The sequence below is a fragment of the Melanotaenia boesemani genome, chromosome 12 (assembly GCF_017639745.1).
Source record: "Melanotaenia boesemani isolate fMelBoe1 chromosome 12, fMelBoe1.pri, whole genome shotgun sequence".
NCBI lineage: Eukaryota > Metazoa > Chordata > Actinopteri > Atheriniformes > Melanotaeniidae > Melanotaenia > Melanotaenia boesemani.
Window position 1 is genome coordinate 14,997,095 of NC_055693.1, and position 11,969 is coordinate 15,009,063.

Consider the following 11,969-nt stretch of genomic DNA (forward strand, 5'->3'; position numbering starts at 1 on the left):
TATGTGTAAGAGAAAGAAATCTGCCTACATATTCCAGCAGGGCAAATTTTACGACGCCTCTGCACTTCCTCAAACCGTGAGAAAAGTCTGTGCACTGTCACACATAAGCATATAGTGCTCACAATGAGATCCCACACTGGTGCTAACACGGGATGACCAAGAAATCCAAATGCATTTCTAATGGTTAATGGTTAACTTTCAGTATTTCTGAATCTTCACACAGACTGCTATATGGAGATCTTCACAATCACAACCAACAAATCAAGGATTCGCAACACTTTACATTTCAAATAAAACCTCTCTTTTTCCCAGAAACAATCACCTGTTTTTTTTCAAATTAATTTTCTCTAATGTGAACAATTAGAAAGCTCAAAGCTTAAAGTCTGTCATGTACTATGAACAATGACCCTTAAAACAATTAATAGTAAAAAGTGAAGGAAAATCTATAAAACACCACGCAGCATGTGCTCTCAGTATAACTGTCATACAGCTTGACACACACACACACACAAAAAAGAAATAGTGTAAAAATCAGAGGATAAGTTCATGTACATATGCTGCAAACTCAGCTGCAAAGTGGCACAAGAGAGACAGCTGTTGCAACTTTTAGCCAGAAGCATCAATAGTCAATTCAGGTCACTAGTCTCGAACTGACCGACATGTGCATGCACTCGGGACAAACAGCTACTACAGTTGAGCAGTTACAGGACACAAGCGGAGCAGGGTATTCTGTTTTGGGGTTTTTTTTTAACCTCTGGACAAAAAATAATGGACAAACATACCACACAGTGGCTCTGAAGTAAAATATTTGAGTGAAATCTGTTTGTAGTAGAAACATTATATGTATTTCTATGTTCTGTGTGTCATGTATTTCTGCTGAAGGAAGGTTTTTTTAAACCATTATGCCATTTCTGTGAAATAGGAGTGGATGCAACAAAGTGAGCCTGACACTCTCCATGTCCAAGAAATGCATTCACAACAACAAATAAATATGCATACAATACATATCATTTAATAATGTTAAAGCTGCTTTGAGTTAACACAGCAGACTTCTTGCACTAGACTGTTGTGTGTTGCTGGTTTAACAAGGCACAGAGGTAAAATTGGGGGATAAAGTTGACCCCCCCAAAAAAACATGCGTTGCTCTTTCTTAATAATTCGTGCATGAAAGGGTTATTTAATGTGCACATGTATTTAAAAACATATCAAGAAAGCACTATGCTATCTGAACAATGTGAACAACAGCGGAGTAGAATAAGCATCTGTTTGCTGTATTTCCGTGTGTGAATACAGCTGATTTTAAAACGCTGAAAGCAACAAAAGGCTTCAAAATACTAAGTGTATAAACGTTAATGGTTTGACAGGCTTGTCTCCTCTATTTTACATTATCTTCCAACATCATTCACACCTTGAAGCAGCTCAGTATAACCACAGTCCAGTCATCCAACCGCTGAGCCATTCGGGCTTTAGGGACTTGTTCAGGGGTACCGCAGTGTTGTTGATGAGCAAGCAAGTGCTGCTTCTTTACTTTTCACACCTACATATTCTCCTTCTAGTTTGGCTTAGTTTGCATGCCAGGACTACGGTGCGAGCTAAAGCATGGACACACTGCGTTTATGCGTGCAGGTACAGCCAATCAGGTGAAGTGTTTCCACTGCTGTTGCACAGCTGATGACATAACTCACAGCATTACTGGAACATCCAGTAACAGGAATGTCAGCATTGACACAAAGCAAACTCGGCCAAAACTGAGACAGAGACAGTTTCCTGGACAAAATATGATGTGGGTGAAGAATTTTTAGATATCAGAGAAGTGTGCAGCCTGCAGAGCTACAGCTGCTCCATCCTGCCACCAAACTGACTTTACCCAGCAGACTGAGCAGAAACTGATCGTTCCCAAATTTCTCTTTAAAATCCTGTGTAGTTCTGATGGCTCTTGTCTTCTCTGTGAGCCCTGATGTTTCATTTGGTATCAAAGATTATATTTAGTTCATTTTGTTTCCATTATCACTAGTAAAATGTGAGGGAGGGACAGAAAGGACAAGGAGGAAAGAGTGAGAGGGCTGCAGCTTTGAAATGCAAAACAAGGTGCTCATTGTTCTTGGCCAGCTGCCTTACCCCCAAAATACAAAACCTAAGAGTGCTCATGAGTGTGTGTAAATGTATACGTAAATTTCCATCTGCCTGTGTTTGGGGAGGTAAAAGCACTCTTTTCAGGATCATACACATAAGATACAGCTGCTCAGAATCATCAGCAAAGTTATTCGCACACACGCCACACACAAGGGTAAGCATGTGTTTATGTGTGTGCACATGTGTGATAGGATAGCAGAGGTCAGGCTAATGGCAGATTACAGTAAGGAAAAAAAAAAACAAGTCTAGGTAGATTCCAGCAATGTCACGTTGTGTTCTGTGAATTCAGTCCAAAGTGCAGCCATGACACAGCTGATATGTGCATATATTCTACCTCTGAATGGCAAATCTGAGTTAAAAAAAAAAGAAAAGAAAGAAATACAACATTTCTTGAGTCACTTGTTACTGGGAAATCCACCAGTTTCGCAAAAACAAACTAACTTCTATTCAATTAATCAAAACAATCACAATGTTTTGGTGGACTGGTTAATTCTTCTGAAATTATAGGAAAGGAATCAAGTCTTGAGTTTCTCCACAGTTGCTGTTTGCGCCTGTGCGCTAATTCTGACAGTGCTGACAAATGGCCAAGATTTAAGGCAAAGGTTGATCAGCCATCAAAAAAAGCTGAGCTAATGTTTTAGATATGCGAGCGGAGGTGTCTGCGAAAACATCCCAGGCTTCAACTGAACATCAACCGTGGTTGATATTTTGGAACAGTGATCAAGGGAGGAATTTTGAGGGTATTGTCAAGATACTGGATCAGTGTTACTGTGCTACAGGGCAAAACCCAGAAAAATACAAATAAAAGACAAGCATACAGCAAACATGACAGACAGCATACTAAAGACGGTGTAGTCTGCTCAGGATAGTGGACAAGATTTGTCTGAACCTTAAGGCTGGTACACACATAAGGACTTCTGAAGAGATTTTTTATCTGTTACAGACCCCACACAAGAATATAAAAAAAAAAAATCAGGCATTTACCAGTTTTAATCTTACTATGTGTGGTGTGTGCCGATAATCTTGGCACAGAACACCACACACATTGATCCTGCAGCTGATCTAGAGTCTAGTCCTCCGAGCCAGAAATCTTTTGTGATCAAACATGATCTAACAAAAATTAAGAAGAACAACCATGGCAACAACCGGAAAACATAATACCCATCATGGCAGAGGACATACATTCACTCTCTGATTGGCTACATTCCGTTCCACGTTACAACCCACACAGTTACAGCTCAGAGTAGGGCTGCAACTAATGACTATTCTGATGGTCGATTAGTCATTGACTATTAAAACGACAAGTTGACCAATCGGATTATGTATCTCATGATTATTATAAATGGATCTTATTTCACTTTCGGCTTTGAAATTTTGCATAAGGTTGTTAAGTAAGTCTGACGTGCCTCCTCTTTAAATGTTCAAGCATTGCAGACGTACTTCCGTGGTACACAAGGTCCGCTATAAAAATCTCACATGTATTAGTTATTTATTTTGTAAGTTTAACGTGAAGTTATCCCAGACTTTTAACATTCTCATCCGCCACCATATTTTTCCCCTGGCGGACTTTATTGCGCATGTGCAACTCTCAGCAGAGAGAAAAAAAAAAAAAGAAAAAAAAAGAAGGCAATGTCTTACTCTGTATTTTTTCCCCCTCTTTGCACATGTGCATTGTGCAACTCTCAGCAGAGATAGGATAAGAAGACGATGTCTCACTCAGTAGTTTTTCTTGTTTGTTTTTTTTTGTTTGTTTTTTTGCCGACAATAGTCGACGGCTAAATTCGTTGTCAACTATTTTTATTGTCAACTATTGTCGATAACGTCGACTAATTGTTGCAGCCCTACTCAGGAGTCATCATCTTTCCACACATACATGAAGATTTTTGGTCGTAAATATTGATCATGTTTAATACTTGCAATTGACGGCCACGACCCATTTCGCATTCAATTGCCGGGGCAAATTTGCTCTTAACTCCCCTCAGACCACAGGATAATCTTACAGAATAATCTTATAAGACTTAAAGGCTGAATAATGAATCATTTAAAATGTTCTCATTTGCTGCGATGGAAAAAAAGGAAGCTTCCCTATAAACAATCTGTCTCCTACATCAACAATATCTTTGTCAAGTTTTTCTCTTTCAAAACAAGAGTTCCGTGCCGGAATAACTTCGGTGCACTGTGTAGCTCTTTCCAACTTCCTGGTTCCTTAACCAATCATATGCGACGCCCCATGGTTGCCTAACAACAACAAGGCAGCGTTTGGTATTTTATGTCGGCAAAAGAGCAGCAGCGTGCAGGTATGGAAGCTAGTAAAAGAAATGGACCAGAAATAGTTTCAGAAAAACCTAAAAAGCCTCGGCATCCTGCTAAAAAAGCAAATGACCAAAAACGGAATAAAACGAGGATCAATATTGGAAAATCGTTTAAAAGTTGGAGAAGTCTGAGCTGGCAAAGTTTCTCCTCCACAGGTCAGCACCGGAATTTTGCTTAAATTAACCGAAAAGTTTATCTTGATTTCCAAAGAATTTAATCTAATTTATTTCTTGGCACTCATTAAATTAATTTCTGTGACTATATGGAGGTATTAGTGGAGTAAATTGGTGCCTGTTAGTTTACAACAACAAATGTAATGATGTTTGGGCCAAGTGAATAGTGTTTGTCCTTATAAATTATCAAATTAATTTATTTAAGAGAGACTAAGGGAAAACTGCCGCTGCATGGCATTTGTTGATTTATGTAGCTTTTGTTTACACTCTATTTTATGCTAACGCAAATTAGCGCGTGAAATTAGCAAAGCATAGCAACTTACTGTGTGTGTGAATCATCTTCGCTCCTCATCATAATGTTTGCTGGCGCTATGTTCTCCGTCCTGCATAGACTGTATAAAAGAACCGTCCTCTCACAAACAGGCAACCTAAGTGAAATTCTCCGGGGGGGTGGGGGGAGGATCTCCGTGTTTTTCTCTTTCGACTGCAGTTTTGATTTGAAACACTAGGTGTCAATGCTACTTATTTTGCCTTTAAGATAATCGGGTGTTTGCTGTTCTTGGTCGGGAAAGGGGGGGAAATCGGGACAAAAACAGCCTGAGAGTCTTTATGCTTGTGCCCAACTTTAGAGAGAACTCTGTCGCATCTTTGATATTTTCAGCAATATTGCGATATTGTGAAGAACGAAGTATAAAACATTATGGAAACAGACACTTTCTTCCATACAATCAGTAGAGCAAAACCAATTGAATACCTAGGGGTATTTGTATCACGCATAATGAAATGAGCATAATGAAAAAGTCTTGTCTGCATGACAGCTGAAACCACCTGGTAGTAACCAGACAGAAGAATCTGGGTTTATATCCAGTGATGACAAAATAAAAACTCCCAGACACAAGAGAAAAAGGTCATGTAGTATGTGGACAACGCAACAACATGATGATGCTGACAACCTTCTAGTCTGAACCTAGCTTTGAAGAGTAGCTAGCTAAAATAAAATCTCCACAAGAGGTCCACTGCAAATGTTGTGGATGTTGATGTTCTCACAAAAAACCCCTCTGGAACATGTCAAGAAATTTTCAGAGCTGCACCACATGTGTAAAAACATATGCATTCACACCAGGATGGGCTAGACTCAGTCCGACTGGGGACTCGGTTCAGTTGCGGGCTGCAATGTTCTTCCAGATCAAGACTGTGTTCACGCTCCATTTCTCAAAAAAATCAGACTTTTTAAATAAAGTGTGCCACTCTACACCAGAGGTGGCGCTACACCAAGAAATGAAGGAGAAAACAAGACACACAACGAAGAAGAAAACACATTCATCTATTGGTTAGTGCAGAACAACTTTAGTTTCTAGTACATTACTGCTAAATATGGAGCTGCATTAGATCCTAGTAGTCTTGGGTTTAACAGATTTCAATCAGAACTTTTACCAAATTCTTCCACGTCAGACCACGAGCTATTTCTCCCATCCAGTCGCCCATCATCCCACACGTGCATGTTTTGGTTGTGTTTACCCGCAATCCCATGCACTAAACCCACAATTCACTTTGTTTTGTAGTCCGCTTCCTGTGTTTGGTCTGATTGAAGCGGACTGAGACATGATTGCTGGTCCAGGTCTGCTTCTTTGATCCTACATATATCCTGCATTCACAATACCCCAAACCAAGCGTACTTTACAAGCAAATGGATTATGATTCGAATCAAACATCCCTTAAAAGACAGACAACCTAAAAAGAAAAAAACAGTATTTATTGTAGTTAGACTTTAGCTGAGATAAGACAATATACACTGCTCAAAAAAAAATAAAGAGAACACGTAAACAACACAATGTAACTCCAAGTCAATCACACTTCTGTGATATCAAATTGTCCACTTAGGAAGCAACACTGATTAACAATCAATTTCACATGCTGTTATGCAAATGGAAAAGACAACAGGTGGAAATTATAGGCAGTTAGCAAGGCACTCCCAATAACGGAGTGATTCTGCAGGTGGTGACCACAGACCACTTCTCAATTCCTGCTTTCTGGCTGATGTTTTGGTCACTTTTGAATGCTGGCGGTGCTTTCATTCTAGTGGTAGCATGAGACGGAGTCTACAACCCACACAAGTGGCTCAGGTAGTGCAGCTCATCCAGGATGGCACACCAATGCGAGCTGTGGCAAGAAGGTTTGCTTTGTCTGTCAGCGCAGTGTCCAGAAAATGGAGGTGCTACCAGGAGACAGACCAATACATCAGGAGACATGGAGGAGGCCGTAGGAGGGCAACAACCGAGCAGCAGGACCGCTACCTCCGCCTTTGTGCAAGGAGGAACAGGAGGAGCACTGCCAGAGCCCTGCAAAATGACCTCCGGCAGGCCACAAATGTGCATGTGTCTGCTCAAATGGTCAGAAACAGACTCCATGAGGGTGGTATGAGGGCCCGACGTCCACAGGTGGGGGTTGTGCTTACAGCCCAACACCATGCAGAACATTTGGCATTTGCCAGAGAAAACCAAGATTGGCAACTTCTCCACTGGCGCCCTGTGCTCTTCACAGATGAAAGCAGGTTCACACTGAGCTCATGTGACAGACGTGACAGTCTGGAGACGCCGTGGAGAACATTCTGCTGCCTGCAACATCCTCCAGCATGACCAGTTTGGCAGTGGGTCAGTAATGGGGTGGGGTGGCATTTCTTTGGGGGGCCGCACAGCCCTCCATGTGCTCGCCAGAGGTAGCCTGACTGCCATTAGGTACCGAGATGAGATCCTCAGACCCCTTGTGAGACCATATGCTGATGCAGTTGGCCCTGGGTTCCTCCTAATGCAAGACAATGCTAGACCTCATGTGGCTGGAGTGTGTCAGCAGTTCCTGCAAGATGAAGGCAGTGATGCTATGGACTGCCCCGCCCGTTCCCCAAACCTGAATCCAACTGAGCACATCTGGGACATCATGTCTCGCTGCATCCACCAACACCACGTTGCACCACAGACTGTCCAGTAGTTGGCAGATGCTTTAGTCCAGGTCTGGGAGGAGAACCTTCAGAAGACCATCTGCCGCCTCATCAGGAGCATGCCCAGGCATTGTAGGGAGGTCATACAGACACATGGAGGCCACACACACTACTGAGCTTCATTTTGACTTGTTTTAAGGACATCGCATCAAAGTTGCATCAGCCTGTAGTTTGTTTTTCCACTTTAATTTTGAGTGTGACTCCAAATCCAGACCTCCGTGGGTTAATAAATCAGATTTCCATTGATATGTAAAGAACAAAATGTTTAAAAAGAATATTTCATTCATTCAGATCTAGGATGTGTTATTTTAGTGGTCCCTTTATTTTTTGAGCAGTGTATTTTGCAATCTTTGAATGGTTTGCACCGAGACTATAACTGCAAAAAAGACTAATTGCAGCCCCCTGCCAATACTCTCTGGGTGACATATACATTCCACAGGTATGTAAATTTGACCGTAATTCAAACCATAATCTAAGAACAGAAAAGGACATTTCTGCAGTAGCAAAATACAGTATTATTAACTGTTGACAAAGGACTAAACAAAGCTATAACCTAAAAGGTTACAAACATAACATAAATATATTTTTTACAAGCTAATTTCTTGTCTTTTCAATGCCTGTTGTATTCATTATTTGTATGAAATTCTGTGCAACTCTATGAGTAATATCCATGCAATCAACAAAAGGAAGAAAATAATATCTGGTTAAGTCGGTCGTGCAAGGTTTAGCTTTTATTGGCAGATACTGATACTGACTGACTAAATGACTAGGGGAAAATTTGTGATAAAAATAAGGTAAATACATTTACTGTAATGCCTTTGTGTTCCTGCTTATTCCAAGGTTCATATCAGATAAATAATTAGGTCAAAGAAAAAATCCTCACAAATTTAGCTGATTTATTGAAAAAGTAGTTATGATAAAACTGTATAAAACTGTACAACTAAGAGGCATATTCCATGAGGTTATATTTTGACTACAATGACAGGAGACCTCTGCAACTATAATGCATCTGAAGCAAGACATCAGGTGTGGGACTGGTGTGAATCACTTTATTTGCACGTGTGTCATAGTCCACTAAGTGGTTTCCAGTGCAAAAGCCCAGAGGAGAGCCTCAGCCTCACCCTGCTAACACACATCCTGATCACGTCACTGCCCTGAAACACTGTCCACATTCCTTAACACACTCATTTTCCATCACACACACAGTGAGTGTCAGGTAATAGGGGTGTATAACTACTGTAGATGTTTCCACCCAGTACAGTCCATTCTGATCATTTGAATATCTTTCAAATTAACTAAAATATGTATCATCCACCTGTAATGCTGATTTTTAGTCATGGTATTTTATATCAGAGCCAGAGTTTCACAGGGATCTGCAGTACACACACGCATTGGTTAAATGTTAGAATATCTCATTTCTCAAAGAGGAAATTGGACAACATCGGCCGTGGGTGGGTGAAGTTTGTCATTCTTTGAAATTGCCGCACAGATGTCAAAGCACAAATTAAATCTATATATGGAGCAACACTAGCCAGACTACTCTGCTCAACCGATAAGCCAAGTCAGTCGCGTGGCTGCGCCTCTGCTAGCTTCACGAGAGGGATAGTCTATGTCACACTCCTTTAATCGTAGCGACGTCTAATTTCGACACGGCCCATAAAAATGTGGCCAGCAATCCAGACCTTTCCAGGGCCATGGTGCCTGGTTTAGCCCGAGACAACTATGGGCGCACCTTCTGTTTGGACTCTTGCGTAATAGACCGGCCCTATTGCTATATCTCCATTATGCATATGATTGGTGTTGTGTGGTAATGATGCTGTGAGATCTAATCTACATTCAAATGCATAATAATCAGGCCGGATCTGCGGTAACAGAAGTGGGCTCGGATTTTGACCTGGGCCAGTGCCAACACTTTCCGCCTCCGGCCCGGCCCTGCACCGGCGCGGCCTGCTAGGCAGACCGCCCAAGGGGCGGCGCGTCAGAGTACCGCGGTGTGGATTCACACCGGGGAAAACGGCAGTTTGTGCCACTCAGCACCATCCAATCTCTGCCCGTGACATAGAAATTTGACAGGGCTAGGCTATTCGGAGCCAACCATAAGCTAGCTTGACACATTCTCGACTTGGTTAATGAGGACACATTTAGCGAGCAAAGGTAGCTCTCACTGTGCATGCAGGAGGGGAAAACTATAGAATTACAGAGGTGTACTCACTGCTGACTTTCATGCTGCCGAAAGCCGAAGGCTGCGGCACTGGTTTGCAGCTCTCTGCGAAGGATGTGGTCCTAGGCCGACCCGACATGATCCAATCCCTTAGATTCTCTCGACACGGAGACTGCGACTTGCTAAACGGCAGGGCTGATCGATTTGCCGAACCTTCTCATCCAAAAGGGATGGCAGTAAATTAATACTACTATGACTCAAAAAAAGGCAGGCAGAAAAGACCCCTTTCTCCCAAAGATCCTTCACAATACTTTATATCACCTAATAAACTAACCGTTCTTTGCCACCGACGGTCAATCAGAGCATCATTTCCTCCTTATATTCCAGGTTTTCTTTCAACGGGCCTGAGAAGACACGTCTCCGACTAAAATAGTCATGAATCTGGCCTCTCCCTGTGGCCCCTCTGTTAAAACCAATTGCGATATTTTCTGGGTGAATTCCACAAAGATGAAGACAGGTTAGTACAAATGTTGATCCAACACGGATCAAAGACAAATGTGGTCTTTTCTTTCTGATTCGGGACACATGCAGTTCCTCTTCATATCCCGATGTGGAGGCTCAATGATCCGACTGCCATGGCGGCTCCCTCGCTATACCCTAGCCTACAGACCGTCCAACGGAAAATCTGCTACTTGTCACAGTCTCCTTTAAAGAATTCGCTAGCTTAACCCTGACACTAAGTCCTGTGTCACCGTCGTCAAATTTCGGCGTCTGTGCCGAGGCCCTGAGGTAAAGAGCTTCTCAGAAAATATTGGTCTTTAGGTACAGAGTGCGACGATACTGAACGTTCTTTCTCTCTCTCTCTCTGTCTCTCTCTCTCTCTCTTCCCCAAAGGTTTCAGGCTCGCAGTCTTTGTCGCTGCGCATTTTTTGTACGTCCCTTCCGTATTTGGGTCCATGAATAGTGGAACGAGTTCACGCTACTGACGTAACCCTTAACGGAGAATAGGAAAACACTGAACGAGTATACGTTGAATCTGGGGTGGCCGATTTACCCAATCAGGGAGCGTATCCTTTAGAAATGGGCGTAAACTGTATTCCTTTGGCCCAATGAGAATCTACATTTTGAGCACCACATGGCAAAAATTTTTAGGCACCACCCTCGCAACTTCAAAGGCTTTTTCCCGTGCCGCGAAGAGGACAACGGGCGGAGCTACTCTCGGGATTGATGATATTGTTAACCAATGGTGCTCGAAAATCAGACTGTCAGTTTAAAATACCCCAGCTGTCACAGAGCACCGGTGGTCAGACAGCACTGTTGCTATGTTAGTCACAAAAGCTTATACTCCACCTCTCCTCGACATTTTTTTTTTTGTTTTAATTTAGCATTTGTTTTTTGTTAGATTTTTTTTATTTTGTTTTCTGGCGATCTCCTGGGACATGTAGTTGATTAGCATCAGCTCAGTAATTCCAATTAAGTGACCATGTGTGCATGGCTGCCTACATTGCTTTTTCTTTTTTTCATTCTTATTCATTATAAACATGAACTTTTCATTCATAGGCATTTATATATTTTATCTGGACATAATCATTTAAAGGAGGCAAGATGAAAAAAATGCCTGATGTCTGTGTTTTTACCGTTTGCTGTTAATATGTGAATTTTAAGCCATTTATAAATGCTTCATAATGGATGCTGTTCTGTATCAGTCAACAGGTTTTTACAACAGCTGTCAACCATACAATTAATATCTGTGAGCTGTAACTGATCTTTAGTACATCAAATAATAAAGCAGTGGCTACAAAAGGTAGCCGTGTCATATGTTTTTCAGGTCGGTGTTCAGTATCTGTTTTTGCACACACAGCAATGTTAACGTCACCAGCATATCTGCTTTCATAATATGCATGTTCTTATTCTATTTCCAAATGTTTTTTTATTGTGTAGTTGCTTGAGGACGATTTGTATTTCCCAGTACGCCAGCATCTTAAATGTAAAGCAGTTGACTTAGCAGAGAAGTCTTTCCTTCTTCTCAATGATCTGACGTCTGGCAGTCTGTCCTTTCTGTGATCTATTTATACTTTGTTGTGTTATGTATCAAAGAGATTTTCTCCGAGGCTGCCCTTCAATGGTTCTCGTGCATAATAGAAAGCTGCAGCGTATCAAAAACAGGCAGCTGAGCAGAAGTAATGCTAGACAC

General features: G+C 41.7%; 1 protein-coding gene across 3 annotated transcripts in view; it reads right to left on the reverse strand.

Moving 5' to 3' along the window:
* The window catches only part of gsk3ba (glycogen synthase kinase 3 beta, genome duplicate a), a 37,443-nt gene extending 26,791 nt beyond the window's left edge, over positions 1-10,652 (reverse strand). For 2 of the 3 annotated variants that reach the window (XM_042001348.1, XM_042001347.1), the window contains exon 1: positions 9,827-10,651. In XM_042001348.1, the coding sequence (XP_041857282.1) occupies positions 9,827-9,914 (88 nt within the window). In that variant the 5' untranslated portion in view covers positions 9,915-10,651. Of the gene's footprint in view, positions 1-9,826 lie in introns of all 3 variants that reach the window. The other variant, XM_042001349.1, reaches the window with a different exon arrangement.
* Between the last annotated feature and the right edge of the window lie 1,317 nt (positions 10,653-11,969).